The 25,901-nt window shown below is 36.4% G+C and overlaps 1 protein-coding gene and 1 pseudogene across 1 annotated transcript in view; one reads left to right on the top strand and one right to left on the bottom strand.

Annotated features, from left to right (window-relative positions):
- The first annotated feature begins 643 nt into the window (after window positions 1-643).
- Window positions 644-20,946, top strand: LOC106059114 (alpha-(1,3)-fucosyltransferase C-like; annotated as a pseudogene).
- The window catches only part of LOC106059113 (acid phosphatase type 7-like), a 20,646-nt gene continuing 13,531 nt past the window's right edge, over window positions 18,787-25,901 (bottom strand). Inside the window, exons 10-12 of the mRNA XM_013216660.2 lie at window positions 24,111-24,182; window positions 23,298-23,435; window positions 18,787-21,833 (exon numbers count right to left, since the gene is read on the bottom strand). Coding sequence (XP_013072114.1) covers window positions 21,687-21,833; window positions 23,298-23,435; window positions 24,111-24,182 — 357 coding nt within the window. The 3' untranslated portion in view covers window positions 18,787-21,686. The remainder of the gene's footprint in view (window positions 21,834-23,297; window positions 23,436-24,110; window positions 24,183-25,901) is intronic.

Raw genomic sequence — 25,901 nt, 5'->3', positions numbered from 1 at the left:
CATTAAATCTAGACCATACTAGGCTTAAAAGATGATGCGAAAAATGTTCCTAAATATTAATTTATTAGATTATTGAAAGAATCCGACAATACACGAAGACGTTTAGTCCATTCAAGAGAAATATTTTCTAGTTCTCTAGCCAAATTTACATTTAGTATAGTATACTTTTAAACATTAGAACGGTCAAACTAGAGTTTCCCAGTGTGTGTTCATTGAGTTAGTGCTACCAACGATATTCATTAACTGTCGAATTTCTAGGAAAATCGTTAGAGATGTTTTTAAGATCCGTGTCCAGCATAAGGTTTTTCCACGAAGGTACGAGTTGAATAGAGGTATTGTTAAACCTGGAGTGAAAGAAGGCTAAATAAAAAAAAAAGATTGTTTGTATAAACTGTCTACAAGACCACGTGATGACAAGTTGCGTGTTTGTATAAACTGTCTACAAGACCACGTGATGACAAGTTGCGTGTTTGTATAAACTGTCTACAAGACCACGTGATGACAAGTTGCGTGTTTGTATAAACTGTCTACAAGACCACGTGATGACAAGTTGCCTGTTTGTATAAACTGTCTACAAGACCACGTGATGACAAGTTGCCTGTTTGTATAAACTGTCTACAAGACCACGTGATGACAAGTTGCGTGTTTGTATAAACTGTCTACAAGACCACGTGATGACAAGTTGCGCGCTACAAGATGTTTTTGAAAGATACGCACCAAAAAGTTTTTCAAAGGAAGTGTACAATTGTAATATTAAAAATGTGGATGTTGGCTTTAAGGAAATGTGACGATTTTGTGAACAAAAAAACTTTCATGCAAAATTAAACACTGCCACTTGGGTCTATGCAAAAAAAAAAAAAAAAAAAAGGGCCAAGCTGTTTGAAGTACACGGTAAGAAATAATATGTAGAAGTTTAGTCATTTTTTGTCCACCAATGGTATTACATTGAAAATAGTTAAAAAAAACAAGCAAATAGGGATGTAGATCTAGCGCCAGAGGCATGGACAGCACATGTAAACATAAAATTAAAATAAAAAATACTATTTAACTTTAGTTAGGCCAATATTAGCATTCTTTGTTTGGGATCCCTCAACTCAAGAAAACATAAAGAAATCAGAACTAATACATAATAGAGCAGTGAGATTTATAACAAACGAATATTCAAATTTGATTAACATCATTAGTAATAATAATAATAATAATAATCGTTATTATGCATAAGGAACTTTGTCTTATAATTTGTGCATTACACCAAAAACAAAACAAAAAAAAAACAACCCATTATAACTATAGGAAACCAAAAAATACATTCACATCAGACTTCCACATAATTTACATGCGAAAAGCTTATATCAGATAATTTCTATTTAATGATTAGATTGCCAGGGGAACAAAAGATTTTTCTGTGTCTGTTTGTCTTTGCTATCGGTGTCTTGTATCTCATTTGTGAAGGTAAAATCACTAAACTTATAGACTCTTCAGGACAGAAGAATAAAAAGTAAAGTAGTTAAAACACTAAGCCATAACTTACTAATAGAAAAACAAAACCGAATGAAATTCTCAGACACAAAGATAGAGGCACATTTCTTACGCTAGGACAAATGTATACAAGTGCTCCTTCTTCCACAGTGCCATTAGAGAATGGAATGTGTTGCCTGAATCAGCCAGGAAAACCAACGATTTAGCAGAGTTTAAGTCATTGATTAACATGCATGACTAGATTGACACATGAAATGCGTAGGACGTAATTATATTCTTCTTTTTAAGTAACGTCTGTAATATATAAGATTAGAAGATAAGATCATTAGTGTAGAGTTCACGTCAATTTTGTTTAATGTTTATTCTTTAACTGAGGTTTCTTCGTGTACTTGAATGTGATGAGTACCTAAAGCCTAAAGTAAAATCAGTAATTAGTCATTATCATAATTTGGATACTAATACACATTATCTTTATATCACCTAATGAACTATGTCTCGTGGAGAAAAACGCCTTTCATTTCGACCAAAAAAGGGTCTCTGTATGGGATAGGGAACTGATTACAATGGGGTTTTTTTTTTGGCCATTATGTTTAAGACTTAATTAGACTTAGATCGTCCCATTAGACGGCTAGCTGTCTCCAAAAAAACAATTGTCACTAGCAACGAGTGGAGCCTCTTCCCAAGCGTTGCTTACTGCTCTAAGGTCATCAGTCATACAGGACGTCCTTGTTTGCGCTTTCATTGTATCGGCCACCATGTCGTTTTGTTTAAGACTTAAACAGAAACCAAATTTCAAAATTTATTTTCTGAAGAAGACGAAAACACTTTGCATGTGAAATATAATATTTTGACTGCATGTATAATTACTTTGCACTTATTATGTATCCCAGCTAACAGAAGTGTATCTGATCAATTATTATATCCCCAGTATTGAGAAGAATTCTATGGGAAAAGATTGAACGTCCAGCTTCAGGCAACGAAGAAATAGGCAGAGGAGAATGCAAATAAGTTTTCCTTAAGGCCCGTGATGATGACGTATGGCCTTGCTGGTATATGGCAGCGTCGATAAACAATACATATTCTTAGTGTTCAATTCTAGCAGCGTACAGACCAACATTCTCTCGTTTTGTAAAGAGCTGTATGAAACAAAGAAACATTCCAAGACAGAGCGTGAATCGCAAAATTCTCTTTGTGAATTAATCGAGTGCATTCACTTTGGAGTTGGGGCGCGGTGGCTGAGTGGTTTAGCGATTGGCTTTCTAGCCTGGAGTCCTGGGTTCCATTCTTGATGAAAACTGGGATTTTGAATTTCGGGAGTCTACTTAACTCTAATTGGTACCTGACTTGAGTTGGGGGGGAAACAATAGCGGTTGGAAGTTGTGCTGGCCACATGACACCCTGCTTGTTAACCATTGGCTAAAGAAGTATTTGACCTTAACATCATCTGCCCTATAGATCGAAAGGTCTGAAAGGGGAACTATACTTTTTTTTCTAAATTGACTGTGGACTAAATGTGCTTATTTCTACACAAAGTAGGATAGACTGCTGCAACAGTAACACATTTAAACAAAAGGCTAGAACACAATAACAACTTTTCTCAGCGGAAACAAAATGTGTTGATGTTGACAAACAATGATGAAAGAACCATGGCGTTGTTCGTCTTTTTGTTTCAAAAATTTGTTTTTCATATTGTTTGTTCTGATTTCAGTATTGCTTTTGGGATACAGTGGAGTTACGTATAAACTGACTATCTCGCCATTGAAGTTCTTATACAAAGACCTTTTACAAGAACATGGACAAAATAGAATTAATGGCACCATTCAAAACATGACCAAGAGTGATAATGTAACTCAGTCTTTGGTCTGCCTAGGGCCTTCTTCCTTAGACAAAACAAGGTTAAGGTCGGAGCTAAAGGACATGGAATTCGAACCTGCTGAAGATCATGAGTTTAAATCTCAATACATCATCACGCCCAAAGTGTGTCTGCCTCCAAGCTCTGTGCCGGGCTACGTTTCCAAGGGCAATACAAGGACTAAGGTGATATCCTGTTTCAACTGTCCTGCATGGTTCATACACTCCAAACTGAACCACCATAATCGAGATTTCCGATCTTGTGAGTACAGTAACTGTCATTTTGACGTCACCGGGAAGTTTCAATCTACGGCAGATGTCTTGGTCTTCTTTGTTGGATACTTAAGAAATACTCCAGTACCGAGACGGCCTGTTGGACAAATTTGGGTCAAGGCATTCTGGGAATCACCTAAATATTACAATTATCCAGGTAAAAGTTATTATAACAACAAAAAAACAAAACAAAAAAAACAACACATCATTGGAAATTTTTCTTTGCTATAAAGAAGTCAAAACATTTTGTTTTCAAAGCTTCTATCAACTCCAACTCTGTCTGGTCAAAAGTTTGTAAACGTTTACATCTCCCACACACATTCTCGGATCTAGTTGAAACTTTGCACAATTATTCATTGGCGTAGATAAAAGATGAATCAATATCATAGATTAACAAATAAGTCAATTAATTTCTGGTAATTATTTTGTTTGATAACAATATATATATATATATATATATATCCTCCTTCGATGCCAAAATTGAGTACATTTCTCATTTCCTTTGAACTGGAAGATAGCTGTAACGTCCGATACTTGCATAATGACAAGGGTAAGTTGGATCTACTACAGACAAGCCTGCTTCTTTTCTCGACACTCTCAACTAATGACAAGGGTAAGTTGGATCTACTACAGACAAGCCTGCTTCTTTTCTTGACACTCTCAACTAATGACAAGGGTAAGTTGGATCTACTACAGACAAGCCTGCTTCTTTTCTTGACTATCTCAACTAATGACAAGGGTAAGTTGGATCTACTACAGACAAGCCTGCTTCTTTTCTCGACACTCTCAACTAATGACAAGGGTAAGTTGGATCTACTACAGATAAGCCTGCTTCTTTTCTCGACACTCTCAACTAATGTCAAGGGTAAGTTGGATCTACTACAGATAAGCCTGCTTCTTTTCTCGACACTCTCAACTAATGACAAGGGTAAGTTGGATCTACTACAGATAAGCCTGCTTCTTTTCTCGACACTCTCAACTAATGTCAAGGGTAAGTTGGATCTACTACAGATAAGCCTGCTTCTTTTCTCGACACTCTCAACTAATGACAAGGGTAAGTTGGATCTACTACAGATAAGCCTGCTTCTTTTCTCGACACTCTCAACTAATGTCAAGAAGCTATTTGACTGTTAGAGCTGGATGGACTCAGAGGCGCCCTAAAGAACCAGAAATTAAACCAAGGTCGAGAGACAGTGTGTAAGAAAGGGGAGTGCAGTCAGGACAGCAAGGCAGTAAGCAGGGTGCGGTACGGTGTGAGTCCTCGAGACTGTAGCTGTACGAGTCCAGGAGTAGACAGAGTCTAGATCTGGTATCGTTTAGAAGACAGTTCTGTTAAGTACAACAATGCATTTATAGTTGCGTAGCCAATAGTGTGGAGGCGAGGTGGCTGAGTGGTTAAGCGCTTGGCTTCTGAACTGAGTGTTCCGGGTTCAAATCCTGGTAAAGGCTGAGATTTTGAATTTCGGAATTTTAGGGCACTACTGAGTCCATCCAGCTCTATGGGCACCTGAAAGTAAAGGTGGTTGGTCGTTGTGCTGGCCACATGATACCCTCCTTAACCGTTGCCACAGAAACAGATGGCCTTTACATCACCTTCCTCATAGATCACAAGGTCTAAAAGGGGAACTTTACAGCCAATAGTATACAACTGGCTGTTGCCCGGCTGTTGGTGTATTTATTTGATTCAACTACCACATTATTGTTTGGAACTCTTGTAAAGTTCTTAGATGTGTTGTGTTGACCAGTCTATACAGACGGCCTGGTAGAGAAAATCGTAACAATGTATAAACGATTGTCCAGGGATTTATTTCGCTTTATCGTTCAGAACTAAAGGTCTATAAAAACAGAAGAATCAAATATTTATGGCATTAGATTTCAATTTGTAAAAGTGACAACAATACTTATAAAATCTACATCAATAAAATATGACCTATGCATTCGTTTACGCAATAATTTCTTTAATTATTCATTATCATTGTTATTGATCGTTATAAGAGATTGTTCTTATGATCTCTTATGAAGTCTCCACATCTTCAGCGAGTCTCTGTCTCTCTCTCTCTTTCTCTCGTATCTCCCCTAAGTAATTAGAGCTTCTATGGTTTTTGAAGCATGGGCTCGATGGTTCAGCAACTATTGCTCTAAGACAAATTAGTGTTTAATTTTATTTCAAAATGATATTTTCAATGAGCAATATGTCGCCATTCTGAAACGAATTGACGATCCTACAATAAAGTTGGCAGTAATATTTTCTCATTACCTTCACGACCTCAGTTGTGTACATTCATGACCTCAGTTGTGTACATCCATGACCTCAATTGTGTACATTCATGACCTCAGTTGTGTACATTCATGACCTCATTTGTGTACATTCACGACCTCAGTTGTGTACATTCATGACCTCATTTGTGTACATTCACGACCTCAGTTGTGTACATTCATGACCTCATTTGTGTACATTCACGACCTCAGTTGTGTACATTCATGACCTCAGTAGTGTACATCCATGACCTCAATTGTGTACATTCACGACCTCAGTTGTGTACATTCATGACCTCAGTTGTGTACATCCATGACCTCAATTGTGTACATTCACGACCTCATTTGTGTACATTCACGACCTCAGTTGTGTACATTCATGACCTCAATTGTGTACATTCATGACCTCATTTGTGTACATTCATGACCTCATTTGTGTACATTCACGACCGCAGTTGTGTACATTCATGACCTCAGTTGTGTACATCCATGACCTCAATTGTGTACATTCATGACCTCATCTGTGTACATTCATGACCTCTATTGTGTACATTCATGATCTCAGTTGTGTACATTCATGACCTCTATTGTGTACATTCATGATCTCAGTTGTGTACATTCATGACCTCAATTGTGTACATTCATGACCTCATCTGTGTACTTTCATGACCTCTATTGTGTACATTCATGATCTCAGTTGTGTACATTCACGACCTCATCTGTGTACATTCATGACCTCAGTTGTGTACATCCATGACCTCAATTGTGTACATTCATGATCTCAATTGTGTACATTCATGACCTCAATTGTGTACATTCATGACCTCAATTATGTACATTCATGATCTAAATTATGTACATTTACGACACCAATTGTGTACATTCACAACCCCATTTCCACATTGTTTTTATATATCTTCCATGCAGTTCCCTACGATCGATGGAAGAATGTCTTCAACTGGACATTTACCTACAGAACGGACTCTGATATATTCGCGCCTTCTACATTATTAGCCTGGCGTCACCACAGCCTTTTATTGACGGATGCTCAATATTGTGAGTCTTTCTTTATCATACTTTATGACGGGGAATAATCCATTACTTTGTCTATGATTTTTTTTGTTTTATGTGTAACAAATGGCGAATATATGCAAGCTAGTTAGCAGCCAATAATATAGCACAGGAACAATATACCTGTGTACTCTCATATTTAGGCCTACTGGTATTCACTCTTTCATCACCCTCCTTGAAATGTTGTTCACTCTTTAGTCACTGTTCTTCGCTCTTTTAATATATTTGTAGTCACCCCTTCACTCTTTATTCACCATGCAATATTCATTCACCCCTTCAATCTTAATTCACCACCTAACCTTCATTCACCCCTTCACTCTTTATTCACCGTTTAATATTTATTCACTCCTTCACTTCTATTAAGTCTTTATTACCGTAGGCGTACAATAAATCTGTAAGTCATAGACTGGTGATCTGATAACCAGGGTCAACACGAGTAATTTGCAACAAAAATGGACTGCTTTATAAAAAAAAATTGTTAAAGAATTTCATTCTAGCGATAATTTATTTTAGGCTAATAGCCAAAGTCCCTGAATGACTATGGTTGATACTATTGTCCTTGTTGCTCTTAAACGTATTCATTGTACTAGGTATGTAACAATACTTAGGAAAACAAAATGGACTTGCTACAGTCTAAATCCTGCTAACGATGAATGATAGGCACAAAACTCCAGTGCGAATCCGTCTGCCCCCTGGCTGACAAAAGTGGTCATCATAGTAAGAAACGAACTACATACATATAGGCCTACAAGTTAACGTCAAAGTGCCCAAATCCAGCATTGCATACAATGTGCCTAAAAACGTCAGGTAAAGTAAGAAAGCAATTTTTGATTTCATACTTTGCCTAGACATTCTATAGAATCACTAGAACTGCTTAAGGCAATGTTTGAAATGTTCATTTAAATTAGTTTATTAATAATATCCATTTCACAGAATACTATTTTTATTCGCCAGTAATCTTAAATCATTTAGTCCCGATGGAATTTTTAAAATGACAACTGTCTAAGTGTCATGCTTTGTATAACTGCATTGTAAGAAAGTGGATACACAAGATGTTTCCTAGTGTGTTATATGAAAGGCAAAAGAAAATAGGTCAACTGTGTAATCAAGGCAAATCCAACTACTATCTCTCGTAAAATTTAAATTTAATTATTAGTATAGAAACAGTAATATCAAACAAAAATCCATTCTCTTCTGCTAGATCTATGTGGTAACAACTGTCTAACATAAACGCCAGTAGGCCTACAGGAAAAAGACCCCCCCCCCCCCACACCAACTAACACCCTGTCTCTCACATGCATAGAAGAAAAAACAACAACATTCAGTTCACAGCACGTGCAGACTTTTCCTATTCATAAACTCATTCCTAACCTGGGAGTACATCGACAGATGGGTTTAACTCTATCCTACCTAGGCATGGGAACTAAATTTAAAAAAAACATACTAAAACTAAGTTTTAACTAAAATACAGAAGTTAGAGGTTTTTTTTCACCAATTTCAAAAGATAGTTAAACTAAACTAACTAAAATTAATTAAATTTAACAATTTAACTATACATAACTTTTTTTTTTTTGGGTGGGAAAAGGAAGGGGGGGGGGTGATCTAGATCTAGTTAATCATTCGACATCTTTCTCCATAATAAAGTCAGTGAAAGAAAATGTTTCTTAGAACACGCACAATATAATTGACAGAAAAAAAAAGTCTGAATAAATATGTGTTTTTATTTTGCCTTGAATTAAAACCTCTGGAAAAGAAGGGTACTTTTATTTATTTTTTTAAAATGATATTATTTTATAATGGAAAATCTTATAGTACCGGTAAAGTTTAATAACTCATAAAAGAAGTGGATATAGCATTTCACATTTAGATCTTCGCTAAAGAAATAAAAACGAAGTTTCTTGGGTTCTAATGAAGTCTTTGTTAAGATGTATGACTAGATTGACACATGAAATGCAAAGGACGTAATTATCTGACTACTCAACATACACTATTGCATAACGTGCAAGGAAAAAAAACACAGGGTGGTCTTGTCATCGTGGACTGTACAATACAACAGGATGGTCTTGTCATCATGGACTATACACTACAACAGGATGGTGTTGTCATCATGGACTATACACTACAACAGGGTGGTCTTGTCATCATGGACTATACGCTACAACAGGGTGGTCTTGTCATCATGGACTATACACTACAACAGGATGGTCTTGTCATCATGGACTATACACTACAACAGGATGGTCTTGTCATCATGGACTATACACTACAACAGAGTGGTCTTGTCATCATGGACTATACACTACAACAGGATGGTCTTGTCATCATGGACTATACACTACAACAGGGTGGTCTTGTCATCTTGGACTATACACTACAACAGGATGGTCTTGTCATCATGGACTATACACTACAACAGGGTGGTCTTGTCATCATGGACTATACACTACAACAGGATGGTCTTGTCATCATGGACTATACACTACAACAGGGTGGTCTTGTCATCATGGACTATACACTACAACAGGATGGTCTTGTCATCATGGACTATACACTACAACAGGGTGGTCTTGTCATCATGGACTATACACTACAACAGGGTGGTCTTGTCATCATGGACTGTACACTACAGTACACTATGTCTACATGCTATGCCTATCTGACCAGGTTGTTAAAATCAGTCGGACACAGCCTATTTACTTAAGGGCAGGGATGGTGAGTAACTATTTTAGTGTAATGGTAGATCTATGTACATTCTTGACTAACTAGACCAATGTGTTATTTTCTCGTCTGACCACTCAACATACAACAAACATTATTGCATAACACGCAAGAAAAAAAACGCAAATTGTCTTGTCACCATCGACTATACACTACATGTATACATCTGTCTGACCAGGCTGTTAAAATCAGTCGGACAGACAGTCTATTTACATGTCTACATCTGTCTGACCAGGCTGTTAAAATCAGTCGGACAGTCTATTTACATGTCTACATCTGTCTGACCAGGCTGTTAAAATCAGTCGGACAGACAGTCTATTTACATGTCTACATCTGTCTGACCGGGCTGTTAAACTTAAGCTTTATGGAACACCCCTCGTCAGCAATCTCCCTACGTTTTTTTTTCTCAACAAAAATAATTTCTAAGTAGAAAGGCAATAAAAATGACTACAAATAGAACATGTTCTAGACCAGATTTTCTTTTGCTCTAACGTGAGATTTGTTTTATTGCCCTTTCTTTATAAAAATGAAGACAAATGATTGAAACTTCATTACATTAATTTTATTTTATTTTTCTTTAAGAAAAAACTAACAAATTTATTAAAAATAAGCGCAGCTTTTAAGAAAAATCGAACTTTGATCCTTTTTAGCTGTTGCATGTAAACAGCTTTACTGCTCAATGTTTCGGCTTCTTTTAATGTAATTTTAGTCTTGTAAGATGAAACTAAACAATTGTATATTTGCTAATACTATTTTAAAATATGGTTCGTTGATTTAAAGAAGTGTTTGATTATTAAAAATCGAAATTGCACTTAGCAAAGGTAATTTTTTTTCACTTAAGAAATACGTTTATTTATTTATAAATAAGACATTTTGTACTTTGCCTGAAGCACAGCTAGTCATTCTATAGAATGCCTAGTCATTCTATAAAATGCCTAGTCAAAGTAGAAAAGGAAATTATCATTTCGTACTTTGCCTAATCGTCAGGCATTCTTTGGAGTGGCTGTATTTCGCACTTTGCCGTAACTTATAAATCCTGTGGCATTGAACGTCTTAAAGTACAAACTTTTCCTTTGGCAATTTTGTGTATGACTAAACAGGCCAATCCTTGATACACAGCTGTGGTCACAGACTGGGCATCTGTAATCACCAGGCGCTGTTGCACTTTCGACCTTTCTTTGTACTTTTGGTGTATATGCCATCTGCAATCCAGGGCAGTACCTTTATGCCCATTCCCCATGTGTATCTATTCAGTGCCTCTTTTTCCCAACTGTTAGTGTCCATTGTTTAGAGCTTCATGCCGCGTGTGCATATATTTATTTAATTCTATCATTACCTTTACTTTCTTGCAGTATTTATTGAATGTTTGAGAAAAAATGTTTTCAACTCCTCAGTAGAATTGGCGCAAAACAAAACCAAAATGGCCGCCTGGTTTGTGAGCAACTGTAAGAGTGCCAGTCAAAGGGAAAAGTACGTCAAAGTGATGCAAGTAAGACTTTGGTTACTTTCAAATAAAATTAGCAGAAGTTTTCAACAGACTATTCGCTTAAGACTATCTTTTATAAAATTAGCCAACAGTTTTATCATGGTCAAGTAGGCTAACCTTTTCAGGCCTTGCCATCTGACAGGGCAAATGACGCTAAGACCACTACTAGTAATGACCACAGAAGTATTTGGTAAAATAGTCTACAACTTGAAGGTTCATATACGTGAAAATTAGGGATGTTCTCTGGTGTCGAAATCACCAACATGGCTAAGCAAATTGAAATTTATACTGAGCAAAGTGCAGTGGCGGCGATTGGCAGAACGAGCCGCAGAAGAAAACTGATCGAGTAGAGAGGCCCCACTGGAGTTATTCCGTATCGATAATTGTTACTGGTAAATCAACAAGAGCTGAAATTTCAGAACATAAATATACCAACCATTCAAAATTACAGAGAACACCAGAGGAGAACCCCAGAGGAGAGCACCAGTGCAGTGGCGGCGATTGGCAGAACGAGCCGCAGAAGAAAACTGATCGAGTAGAGAGGCCCCACTGGAGTTATTCCGTATCGATTATTGTTACTGGTAAAATCAACAAGAGCTGAAATTTCAGAACATAAATATACCAACCATTCAAAATTACAGAGAACACCAGAGGAGAACCCCAGAGGAGAACACCAGAGGAGAACCCCAGAGGAGAACCCCCATTTACGCGCAAGTCCCCTGAAAACCTAAGGTGAATCTTACAGTCTCACTTGAAACATATCAAACGAATGAAGTTGCACATTTTTTGGCAATTCTAAACGAGATTTTTTTATATTTTCCTCACTTAATGCTTATGAACGAAATAATAATAACCTCATCGATCTAATTGCCTCATTAACTGATTAATTAAATCATAATTAAATATATATATATGTATATTCTAAACGACTGATACGGGTTTTTACCACTCGAAGACTTAAATTAAAGGAGTCATTTGCGAACATTACTGGACCGGAAATAGCACAACAAACAGAAGTAAAGATGCGTGATGGAAATATTTGTGTTCGGGAAACTAAAAATTCAGAGTACGTTCACCACACATTTTGTAATTACCAGTTTTGCAAATATGTCTATATTTAGAACACACTATATCACCAAAGAAGGCTACAATTTATGAAATATATATATATATATATATATATATATATATATATATATATATATATATATATATATATATATATATGGCTCCTTTTGTCTGCATTTTTCACGTCTGAAACGCATTCTCCTGACATCTACAGCTCATTATTTATCTGTGGGGTTCGGGGCGAAGCCCCGACGCCAAAAGCGTTTTCTTGTATTTTTCATGGCTGAAACGCATTCTCCTAACATCTACAGCTCATTACTCATTAGTGGGTTTCGGGGCGAAGCCCCTACGCCAAAAGCGTTTTCTTGCATTTTTCACTGCAGAAACGCTTTCTCCTGACATCTACAGCTTATTATTCATCATTGAGGTTCGGGGCGAAGCCTCGACGCTAAAAGCGTTTTCTGGCATTCTTCACGCAGTAACGCATTCTCCTGACCTACAGCTCATTACTCTTTCTATTATAAAGGACCTTTTGAAAAATGAGGAAAAATATTCTAATATGAATTTATAGTCCCTTAATACATTGCAAATACAACCGATTTGCTCTTTGAAAAGATAAGATACCCCACATATTTAGATTAAAGCTTTGAGGATCGCCGCCGAAAAAAAAAAATTCGATAAATAATATTTAATAAATTTCATGTATGAATTGTGAGTTATAGTCCTTAATTTATTTAACTAGAAAAATATGAGATAAAGTAAAGGTTGGAAAAAGTCGACTAGGAAAAGATTATCTGGCTTTTGAACTCAACCGTGACTGTTATATTGAAAAATTTCGTTTGAATTATAACTTTTCCAAAGCAGTCTTTCGTAAAATAGTTATGATAAATTCATGTAAAATTACACAAACTCTGTCTGGAAAGGGGAAGGGCGATAAAATGAAAACGATTAATTCTCGCTCCTTTTTATAATTTCTGCTATTGATTGCATTTTGCATTAAAGAATAGGGGATGGGCGACTCGATATAAGAATTTACTTTATAGCATATATAAATTATATTAGTGACATTTTTTTTTTTATTTTGTAATTTCTTACTATAATACAAAAAGAAAAAGTATTGGTTTGTCGGATGGGGGGGGGGGGGGGGGGGAAAGGTGATTGCATGTATCGCACTTCCACCTGTTTATATTATATAGATATTCGACTAATTTTGTTCACATGTTCACATACTATGATTTCTCCATAAAAGTAGAGGTATTCGCTCCTCCCCTTCCAATCGGCCAACAGGTGAACGACATAATATAAAGACCGGTTAAAATACCAATAACAAGTTTTAATCATATAGATATTTAATTGATTCTGTTAGCAAGCTGTGATTTCTAGAAGTATATAGAACTGCCCCCCCCCCACTCGAAAGTTTATGGTGGAGGGGGCGGATTGATGCCTTCGCTCCCTTCCGACCCTTCCAAATCGGCAAAATACTAGAAAGGGGGGGGGGGGCGAAATAATCTAAAAATAGGTTGAAATATAAATAATTATTATATATTATTAACATAAGTAATAAATTCGTATACAAATTGTGTGAATTCTATACTAAAATTCGTCCGCCCCCCCTTGGGGGGGGGGGGGTCGGCCGAGTGGGGGGGCCTATAGCCCCCCCCCCCTGGATCCGCCAGTGCTCCGGTCTTTGGCTATGTCTTCCCACATACTTTCGCTACCCCGTAACTGTTGTCTCCCGTGTTGTTTTAGCCGCTTTGCAGCAGCACCAGAGTTTCCTCTCCGGGGCGCATTCCTGGGCCTTGGATAAAGGGGTCATGGGTGGCCCATGCGTCATGATCCCTCTCTCGACCTTGCTGATGTGATCCAAAGGAACGCATCGCATTACATTCGGCACCAACTCAGTTGCAGAAGCTGCCGGAGGGAATTTCATAGCTGATACTCCCAACGCCTAATGGGCTTCACTCCTGATTTCTCCTCGAGGTTGTCTCTTGAAGCCTCAGTACCGCAAGGCAGCGGGGGTTTGAAGTCAGAGTACTCCTCTCCTAGATGAACTGCCTTACTAGGCTGACGAGCTCCATCTGCCCGAAGCTCCCGGTTTTGTGGCGCCAGGTATCCGCCTTCACCCCTTCACCTGTTAGTAAGAGCAGTTATATATATATTCAAAAGCAAAAACCTGTCCAATCTACTGAACCTAGACTATACACGATCTGATGACAACTTTTACTAATGAGATAAAATTTGTTAACTATTTTCGCGCGTCGCTCGAGCTTATGAAAAGCAACTCAATAAAGAGCTTTTGTGTATGCTTTATTCACACAAACTCGTTGACGGACCTTACGGATCTGTTGTCATTCAAGCTCTTAAATATGAAATATTGTTCTGTTGATTGATTTATACTGTCTCTTAAATCTTTATAAATTTTTTTGGCCTCTAAAAAAGTAAAAAATCAGAAACTGAAAAATATGACACTGAGAAGTAGTATTACCAATGACTTGTTTTAGACACTAGATCCACTGCCTAAAATAGAGACCCCTTATCAATAGACAGCAAGTCTATCTCCATAGAGTTTGTATCAGATGAAGAACCAGTTAATGTCTTCTCAAATGCTTTTTTGTGTCGGATATAACATTATGGCAACGTCTTTCAATGTGACCTCCTTCACATTGTTTAGTTTGACTATTTAATTAAATCTCTAAAAATTTTCCTTTTTCTTTTCATAATCTGCCCCACAGATTGCAAGGTCTGAAAGAGAAACTTTTAATTTTTTTTTTAAATATCAGCACCTCCAGCCTTCCCAACTGCTTACATGTTCTGTATCCAGCCACCTCCAGCCTTCCCAACTGCTTACATGTTCTGTATCCAGCCACCTCCAGCCTTCCCAACTGCTTAAATGTTCTGTATCCAGCCACCTCCAGCCTTCCCAACTGCTTACATGTTCTGTATCCAGCCACCTCTACCCTCCAACTGCTTAAATGTTCTGTATCCAGCCACCTCCAGCCTCCAACTGCTTAAATGTTCTGTATCCAGCCACCTCTAGCCTCCAACTGCTTACATGTTCTGTATCCAGCCACCTCCAGCCTCCAACTGCTTAAATGTTCCGTATCCAGCCACCTCTAGCCTCCAACTGCTTAAATGTTCTGTATCCAGCCACCTCTAGCCTCCAACTGCTTAAATGTTCTGTATCCAGCCACCTCTAGCCTCCAACTGCTTAAATGTTCTGTATCCAGCCACCTCTAGCCTCCAACTGCTTAAATGTTCTGTATCCAGCCACCCAAAGGCTCCAACTGCTTACATGTTCTGTATCCAGCCTCCAACTGCTTAAATGTTCTGTATCCAGCCACCTCTAGCCTCCAACTGCTTAAATGTTCTGTATCCAGCCTCCAACTGCTTAAATGTTCTGTATCCAGCCACCTCTAGCCTCCAACTGCTTAAATGTTCTGTATCCAGCCACCTCTAGCCTCCAACTGCTTAAATGTTCTGTATCCAGCCACCCAAAGGCTCCAACTGCTTACATGTTCTGTATCCAGTCACCTCTAGCCTCCAACTGCTTAAATGTTCTGTATCCAGCCACCCAAAGGCTTCAACTGCTTAAATGTTCTGTATCCAGCCACCCAAAGGCTCCAACTGCTTACATGTTCTGTATCCAGCCACCCAAAGGCTCCAACTGCTTATATGTTCTGTATCCAGCTACCCACAGGCTCCAACTGCTTACATGTTCTGTATCCAGCCACCCAAAGGCTCCAACTGCTTACATGTTCTGTATCCAGCCACCTCCAGCTTAAATATTCTTGGTCCATCCTTGATAATGCAAATGTTTTAATGAGTTTACAAGTTTTTCAACAAAGAAAACATTAAAGCTTAAAAATAAGTTGCCTCCCATGTCTCAAAATTATATATATTTGTAACTTATGTTGTCATCAGCTCCGTCGATTTCCATCTTTAAACTTGGCATTGATACCGGTAAAAGAATTGTTCTTTGAGATGAAACTTTGCTGTAGTCATGTTTCATCATCATTTTTGGGAGATACAGAAAAGAAAAATAAGAAAGACAACAATTTGCAGATATACTTTTATATCTATAGGTCAGTGCATTTGTTTGTATGCTTTCAGAAGTACATTGAAGTGGATATCTATGGAAAGTGTGGCAATCTAAGTTGCCCTCGCTCAGCCAGAAGTGAGTGTGAGTCTTTGCTTGGCAAGTCTTATAAGTTCTACCTCAGCTTCGAGAACTCCCTCTGCCTTGACTACGTCACGGAAAAAGTTTTCCAACGATTGGCCACCAGAAGTCACGTGATACCCGTCGTCCGAGGAGGATTTAATTATACTAAATATTTGCCCCCCGGATGGTTTGTAAACGCAGCGGATTTTCCGAACGCAAGAGAATTGGCAGTTTATTTGAAAGGTCTAGGGAACGACCCCCAGAAATACGCCGCTATGCTTAAAGAAAAAGACAAACTGGTCACTTTGGGCTATAAGAACGACTACTGCGACTTTTGTGAAAAACTGCACACGGACCAAAGGACTAAAATAATCTCAGACATAAAAGAGTGGTCCCACAAAGCCACGTGCTATAGCCCTTGAGACGTCACGTGATGAATTTTTAAACGTTTTCCTTTATTGTAAGCATGTGTGTACTAATACATTGACTCAAGAAACATTTCAAGCACTAAATAAATACTCGTGCAATACAAATATCCAGGAAGCACTTTTAGAACCACGCCAGGCCCTTCGGCAACTCTTAGTCTATGTTAGAACGATGTCACGCCAGGACCTTCGGCAACTCTTAGTCTATGTTAGAACGATGTCACGCCAGGCCCTTCGGCAACTCTTAGTCTATGTTAGAACGATGTCACGCCAGGACCTTCGGCAACTCTTAGTCTATGTTAGAACGATGTCACGCCAGGACCTTCGGCAACTCTTAGTCTATGTTAGAACGATGTCACGCCAGGCCCTTCGGCAACTCTTAGTCTATGTTAGAACGATGTCACGCCAGGACCTTCGGCAACTCTTAGTCTATGTTAGAACGATGTCACGCCAGGCCCTTCGGCAACTCTTAGTCTATGTTAGAACGATGTCACGCCAGGACCTTCGGCAACTCTTAGTCTATGTTAGAACGATGTCACGCCAGGACCTTCGGCAACTCTTAGTCTATGTTAGAACGATGTCACGCCAGGACCTTCGGCAACTCTTAGTCTATGTTAGAACGATGTCACGCCAGGACCTTCGGCAACTCTTAGTCTATGTTAGAACGATGTCACGCCAGGACCTTCGGCAACTCTTAGTCTATGTTAGAACGATGTCACGCCAGGACCTTCGGCAACTCTTAGTCTATGTTTCACCTTAAAAGGGGGAGGGTAAATTCTCCCTGCAATACTAAAAAAGAATGTCAATAAGATGTAAAATATGTGCTGGTATCTTCTTAAAATGTATTTCTCCAGGACTAAGAAAACATTTACTACCACTCTACCAGTAGGCCTACCCTGTTCGTAAAACCACAGTCTTTAATCTTAACCTTTACTGCCTGTATTTAGTCATGCGAATAATAAAGACTGTAATCATTTGCATCGCCCATTTCTAATGTCACTACTTACCATATGAAAAAAAAGTACATTGCAATTAAATTTAAAAATTACTAAAGCAAATGTTTTTGCTTCTCCCAGAAACGCACTGATGTTCACTTTAGACTTAAGCTATTTGAGATTTGGCGCCCTTACAAATCCAGACATTTTATATCAGTGCCAAATATTTCTTGGAGACCTAAGTTGCTAAGAGGTGAATCCGTGAACAAAAGTTAATGCATGGCGTGGCGGTTGAATTTGAAAAGTTCTATTTGAGTTTTGATAACACCTGACGCGATTTGCGTCACTGCCGATTGGCCAGAAGTCACGTGATTTTCATCGTCCAAGAAAGGTTTCATCCCCCCCCCCCCGAGTGTGTCGTAAACTCGGAATAATTCACGACAGTAAAAAGGTTGTCTTTGACAGGTCCAGAATGTACAGGTCCAGAATGTACAGGTCCAGAATGTACAGGGCCAGATTTACGCCAGTGCAAGACTGAGCAGGACCTCACCTACAATTTTAAATAAAATATGCACATTAAATACGCGTATGATAAAAATTAAGGAAATGAAGATAAATGTAGAAGAAGCCTGCTCTATTTCATTCTTGACCAATATGACACGCTTTAATGTTTACTATTATTTAGTGTATTTACTTTGAAGCCTGAAAAGAGAATGGGCCTTAACAAAATCCTGCTCAGATTCCGAACTTGGTGAAACTCGGCACTGCTGGAGAGTGACTCCTTCGACTTGTGAGGAGACAACTTTTCACAGAAATAAAGACAAAAAATAATTTCAGACATAAAAGACTGGCACATGCCACAAGATATCATGTGACAGGTTTCCCACAATCCTAAGCATCCCTTGGTAACTTGTTGACAGAGATACTTATACAAACCAGACATTTCCATAATGGAGCTGCACTTGCAATAATACGCAATTCCTTATTGTCCCTACCACTAGAAAGCCTTTTTACTGACATAAAAATGTGCACATTTTTCATTTCATAAAACAAACATAAGGACTGTTTTCATAGGTGTCACAACTTTTTATTTGCCATTGTTTCTGGAATGTTTTGAGTCTTACAACAGTTCCACTGGAAGGAAATCAGTTTCATCATGCAGTCAATAATAATTGAAAATTGAAGACCTGTTCTGTCAATTTTGGAAACTATTAATCTGTAATGTCCTAGGGTTATAATCTCCTGCTACTAACAAGGCAGATCATTAGGATGAAATTGTAGTTTGAAGACGATTGCACATAGTCTGTGACCTTGAATATTTTTTTTCATTCATGTTTTTAAACTTAGTTAATATAAGTAAATAGAAAAAAAAAAACATTTGAAATTCTGCCTTAGATAAATAGTTCTAAACTATGAATAAAGTGGATATATATTTGATCCTAATTCCTTTGTTGTCCCTGCTAATCTTGCTTTAACCATTACAGACTGAAGACTCATTTTGACAGAACAGGGATGGGGCTATTTCAGACATTTTTTTAGGCAAGATTACAAAATAAAAATAGTTTTCTTTCATTCAAAGTAATAAAAAAATTAACAATTTTTGATTGCAAAGCATTTAAAACATTAGAAAAAAAAATTTACTTCCCACATCCTAATATTTCATTTTGTAGAACAAAGTTCAGCAATCAAGTTTTTCTCTGCATCACAAGACATTACATTTATATAAAAAAACAACAAGTCAATGATAAGAACATTATAAGGTGAAAGACTTGCCAGTCAAAAATAAAGAAATTTAGCAATACTGACCAACTGGTAAAAATAATAAAATTGAGAAATTAAGAATTGTATTTAATTTTTTTTTTTCTTAAATGCAGACTTTGACCCAAAAGAAAAACCAACCAAAAAAAAAAATATTTAGTGAACATTGAAAAGTTTAAATCCACACATGGTCTCATAGGACAGAAAATATAACATACAAATGAATTTATCAGGAGAACATTTTTTTAAAGCTTTGTAGAACAAAAACTGATCAAGTGAAACCTGCATCATTACCAACTTTAAGCTAAAAGAAGTATTAAAAAGAAATGAGACTTGAAACCATTACATTTCCTGTATCTTACTAAAATGTTCTTTTTTTTTAAAAAAAAATACATATTTCTGTAATTTTACATTTCTCAAATTAACAAAAAAAAAAATCATTTCTGGCATTCAAGTACGCCATGATAGTGTGGATAATACACCTGATTGTAAAATAGCAATTTATATTGTCTGTGTAAATAAATATCTAAGATCCTTTTCTTGCAAGGTAAATATCTTAAAATATACAAAATACAAGTGCAAGAGCCAAATTCCTGATCTAAGACTAGGTGAAGCAATGAAATATTTCCATTACAGAAGCAAGACATGCATTGATAAATGCTAACATAATAATTTTAGTTAAGAATCCACAATGAAATTAAGTATTTTATATTTTTGACCCTAAATTTTTGTCCTGTATTTAAAAGTTTAAAAAAAATGGAACAAACATTTTTAGTTGTTTACCATGCAATGTTCTTAAAAAAGCATTTAAAAATGTCTAATTATCTCAGAAAAAAAATGTCCAAGGTTTAAATTAAAATCTCCTGTTAAAAAAAAAAGAAGAAAAATGCAAAAACTTAAAATGTTAAATAAAATAATCAGATCATAAAATTTCCTGGACAATAAAATAGCTGTATATACATGTGTATATACATGTTACTGAACTCATAGCAAACAAAACAATCTTAAAAAGTATTTACAAAGATTTTACACAACTTCTCTGAAAAAAATAAAATTTTCCCTATAAAAGTGATTATTTTTCAGTCACATTTTATTTTTTCTTCAACACTGTTTCAAGTATTGTTGTTTTTGAGTATACACATTATATATATATATATATATATATATATATATATATATATATATATATATATATATATATATATATATATATATATATATATATAATTTTAATGATTAAAAAAAATAAATTATTTTACCCTTGCTAGGTATAATGAAATTCTTCAATGTTCTCATTTTTTTACACACTTAAAAAAGTAATGCTTAAAGATCATCAAACAGTTTTCCCAACATATGAGACTCAAGGTATGACAACATAATTTTAACCATGTCACAGCATTCCTCAAGTTATTTATTTATAATAATCAATGCTCAATAAAACTATTGAAAACAACCTGTAAAAAAAAAGTTCTATACACCAGATAAGAAACAATATATAGCCTTGCATTAAATTGGATTATATGTTCTATTTCATTGTCACAAGGAAATCAAAATATAATTACTAAAATAAAACTAATGCAATGTGAGTTAACTGAAGATAAATATCTTGTCACCCAGATTATTTTTTTTGTGACATTTGGATTTTGTGAAACATTTATTCTGGCATAGAGTAGAGTATGGGTAACATTTTTAAGAATGTGAATATCACAAATGAGGAAACAAGGGAAAGAAATGCACTGGACTAGTCTGGAGTTACCTTCTGTTTTGAGAAATTACAGACACTATCTTCTCATTTAACATAGAACAGTCTCCAAAATAAAATAAATAACTGCCAAAGTGTAATAAGACTGAAAGATGGAAAAAAGGAAAAATAAGCATTACATGACTAGCAGAAGACAGATTTTTTTTATAAAAGTAGAAATCTAGTGCTTCATGAGAAATATGAAGAAAGCAAACAAAACAATATGCCAAGAAAAAAACAGACACATCATTTTAGTAAAGCAAAAACAATTAAAGAATCAACCATTGTATTCATTTATTGAAATGAAAGACTAGAGACCATAGACCAAAATAGATTTATCGGACATAATGATAAGCTGACAGATCTAGTAGATGTGATACATTTTTAAAGTGATTTTCATGCTTTTGGCTATATCAAACATAAATTTTAAAAAAGAAAATAGAATTTAACATAGTTTTTGGCTAAGTTAAGGTAATATGTCTTTAACATGCTTCTTCCATATTTTCCATAGTTTTTTCAAGGGGTCTGCAACTGGCTCCACAGGTTTAGAGTAACCTGTGTATGCTCCGTGTTTTTCTTTAATGATGGTGAGCTTATCAATGATGGCCCCACTCTGTCAATGCAAGATATTAGAGTTATGGTATTAAACAGTGGATGTGCATTTAACTTTTTCACAGGCATGATTTATTTTTTCATTAGGAAAACTGAGTTTGTGCAAATGATTGCAGTGGTTCTCAAAATGTGAGGAATGCATTATCTCTCTTTTATCACAAGGATGATGAGCAAAATGAAATGCTAGTTATTGTTCTTATTAATGATGAAATAGTATTTCATATATAAATAAATATATATATATATGTATATATTTATTTATTGATGCTGCCTAACAAACCTGAATAAAGTATTGCAGGCATTATGAAACAGTGTAAATGTAAATATTATGAGAATCACTGCATTATTAAACATATTACATTGTGTTACAGAAAAAAAAGAAAATAATGTTTCAATTGAACTCAATGAAAGCTAATGTAGATATTGGGGCCCGGTGGCTGTATGTGCTTAGCACTTGGCTTCCGAACCTGTGGTCCTGGGTTTGAACCTTGGTTAAGACTGTGATTTTGAATTTCAGGATTTTTAGAGCGCCCCTGAGTCCACCCTGCTCTAATGGGTACCTGACTTTAGTTGAGGAAAGTATAGGAGTTTGGTCGTTGTGCTGGCCACATGACACTCTGCTCGTTAACCTTTGGCCAAAGATCGCAAAGTCTGAAAGGGTAACTTTACTTGACCAGCATGGATGGACACTGATCACCTCGTGTCATTTTAAAATTTATCTCAAGGGACAAGATTTGAAGACCGTGATTTTTTAAAATCATTACTTTTTTTAGCACAAGACCCAGGTGGATGATATGGGTACTGATAATTCTGACTTAAATGTTTGTTTTTTTAAATCTGGATGTTAAAGTCTGAAGTTAATCTAGTCCATGGTTCAGAGATCTGTGGTTCAAGTGCTTGTCATAGCTTATCATGACATTGTTTCTTCATTCTTCTTCTTCTCTCAAAATTATATGTTACACGTCACGTAATTTTGTTTTTACAGAAGTAGGAGAATGACAACAGCTTTAGGAGAAGGAATTAGAGAAGACTTATATTATATTTGCAAAAAAACAAACTTTCTTCATAAAAGTGCTTTCTAAGTGAAAATCATAGTGGGGTTAAGTGATTTCTTATTTTTAAATTATTTTTTCATTATTTATTATAGAAAGGTCAAATTTTATTTTATTAAATGATGATGCGACTTAGACAAGTGTTTTATAGTCATTAATAAAATTGAGCTATACATAACAGCCACATGGAGGCCAAAAAGAAACAGCAAAAACTAAGTTGCCCATGTCTAACATGGCATCAGACCTTCTTAGAAGACCTGCAATCCTTCTAGATGGGAAGAGGATGTGAAAGTCACCTGTGACTGATCTCTTAGGTGAGAGGTTGCTGCTCTATACATCTGACATGTGGGAGGGCCTAAGTAAGTAATGCATCATTATGTACATATGAAAAATCAAAACAGGGCTGTTATTACCTTATCATCGGAGACCTGCTCCATGTACAAATGTGTGCTGTTAATGACCTTCATTCGGGTGTAGCCGTAGTCATCACTGCGGAAAGCCGACCAGCTCTCAATGTTCTTGTCAAAATTGTCGTGGTCCTCCTTACAGCCCTGTGTAAGAAAATGCAACACCAAATGTAATCACATCACTGTAACCCTTGTAATGCTAAGTCAAAGACAAAAAACAAACAGTAACTAATTCTAAGTCAAGTCCACTTTTACACCTTTCAAACCAAGCTCATCTATTTCTATAGCCACAGGTTAACAAGAGTGTTTTGTAGTCAGAACGACAACCAGTGATTTTACTTTCTTTCGCAACTTAAGTAAGCTCAAAATTCCAATCTTCACCAAGATTTGAACACATAATTCCTTTCTTTGGAAGCAAATGAACTTTACCACAAGGCCACCATCTCCCCCCCACCCCAAACCCAATAACTCATTTGAAGTCCATTAAACTTTTGCTTTCAGATAAATTGTAAAAATAAAGATGAGTCGACCTACTGTTAAAGTTTACCAAGGATATTACGTGTGTGTAAACCAACCAGCAATCCCATTGTATATTATCTAAGAAACTTAAAGAGAAATATATAGAGGCCTGGTAAAAGTTGAAGTAAACAGCATTATAGTTCAGCAACATCTAAATTAGTCCTTCTTTAGAGCTTCAATAGGAAAACAAAACAACTTTCGAATTTAAAACCGTTCAAGTTTTTCACTTGCTCAAGCTTCAATAAACTGTAATTTACAGATCTAAGTCTAACAAAAACTTATTTGAAAGTAAAAACTCACAGCAGAACCAGTGATGATGTGAACTGGGGCACCAGGGTTAGTGTAGGGAGCATCATAACTGCCATTCAACACCTGGAAATAAAATTAGAATTACACATGTTCATTATGTGCCTCACTAAGATGTAGTTCTCACTAAGATGTAGTTCTCACTAAGATGTAGTTCTGAGTTCGTAAAGTAGTGCATGTCTGTGTACATTTTAAACTTAAAGAGTGAGCTTTAAGACTAAAGTTTTACCATTTCAAAAAAAATTGTCTAATTTGATTTTTTAAGCCCAGGCTAAAAAGAAATGTAGACCTCAACAGACTTTATATTTAATAGAAGGAAAAAAAAAAATTGAAAATCAAGTTTAATAAACTCTTTGTCTCCTTAACAGACAATAGAAGCATTGATTTTAAAAAAGTTCTTTATGTCCTTGAAAATGATTATCTCCATCATTTAAAATCTTTTAAATTTATTTTAACATGTTTTCCCTAGAACTAAACTTAAGAGGAGTTTTTTTTTCATTATGCTTTTTAATATGGAATGGTAGCATTTGGAACAGTTATTCTTATTTTCCTTTTATTTCTGTTTACAAAAGGCATCAGGATATGGTTGTACTAAAAGTCAAATAATACACTGATAAGAGAAGTAAAATAATTTCTTTTGCATTGTCTGTATAATAAATTTCTGCAATGACTTATTTATTTGCTTAAAATATCAGGTGACCGAGCCTCGCTCGGATGAATAATTTGTTAAGGAAGGATATATACCCGAAGTCATTTTGGAAATATTGTTGTAATTAAGAAAATGAACGATCGGATAAAGACTACTAATCTGAAGAGTTGATTTAGTGTTCTGTTAGTTCTAAATGTAATTGTATATGGCGATTAAATGTAAAGTCTCTTAAGTCCTACTACAGTCTAGACAAACCATAGCTCACGTCCGTCTTATAGTTTTACAATCCATAATTTGCATAAAACTATTGTAGGCCTACTATTATTGGCTTGGAAAAAAGTCTTTGCAGTGTAACTTCTCAGATGATTATTTCAGACATTTAATTATGGAATTAGTATATTCATTATGGCTTTAGTACGAAACATCAAGTGACGCAAATCTCTACGTTATAGGGTAAAACAGGCACTTTGTGACAAAGTAAAATGGCACATTTTTTTTAATAGACTTAAATCATTGCATTAGTATCCTTAAGAAACGTTTCCGTGGGGCACCCCTGTTACGCCGAACAATATGTTCGTCCCCCATACGGGATACGTGTCCTGCCCAGCCTGACTGTCGGACTATAAGAAGTTCATACCGGCTTTTGCCATCCATCCATCCTAGTGGTGCTACACCCCGTGGAGGGATATGGCCTGCTTTTACACATTCAGATCTCTCCTGGGCATTCCGTCTCCACGCCCTAACCCCAAGCTTTTTACCGAGGTTTAGAGTTAAATTAAAAGAGGGTGCAGCTTGCGCAAAATCGTTGACCGATGGCTAGATATCATGTTTAGTGTGAGCAAGTAAAGCGTAGAGAAGCTGTGTTATGACCATTTCCTTTGTTTTTGGTATGGAACAGTAGACACCGAAGCATGAACACATATAATAATTCACCAGCAAAAAAATAATAATAATAAGGTTTGTCTTCTAGTCCGAAGATTAATGAGGATTGCAGTATTTCCCGGTGCTACGCAGCCCCAGCTGTGACTTACATATTTTGCCACCTCCAGGGCAAGCATAACCATTGTCCGCCGGTGGTCGATTAAGACAGAGTAGTATCCTGTATGGGTGACGAATCTCAGACGAACGCATGCCAA

This window comes from Biomphalaria glabrata, chromosome 3 (assembly GCF_947242115.1).
Source record: "Biomphalaria glabrata chromosome 3, xgBioGlab47.1, whole genome shotgun sequence".
NCBI lineage: Eukaryota > Metazoa > Mollusca > Gastropoda > Planorbidae > Biomphalaria > Biomphalaria glabrata.
Note: the sequence above shows the minus strand (reverse complement) of the source record. Positions and strands in the feature narration are given on the sequence as shown.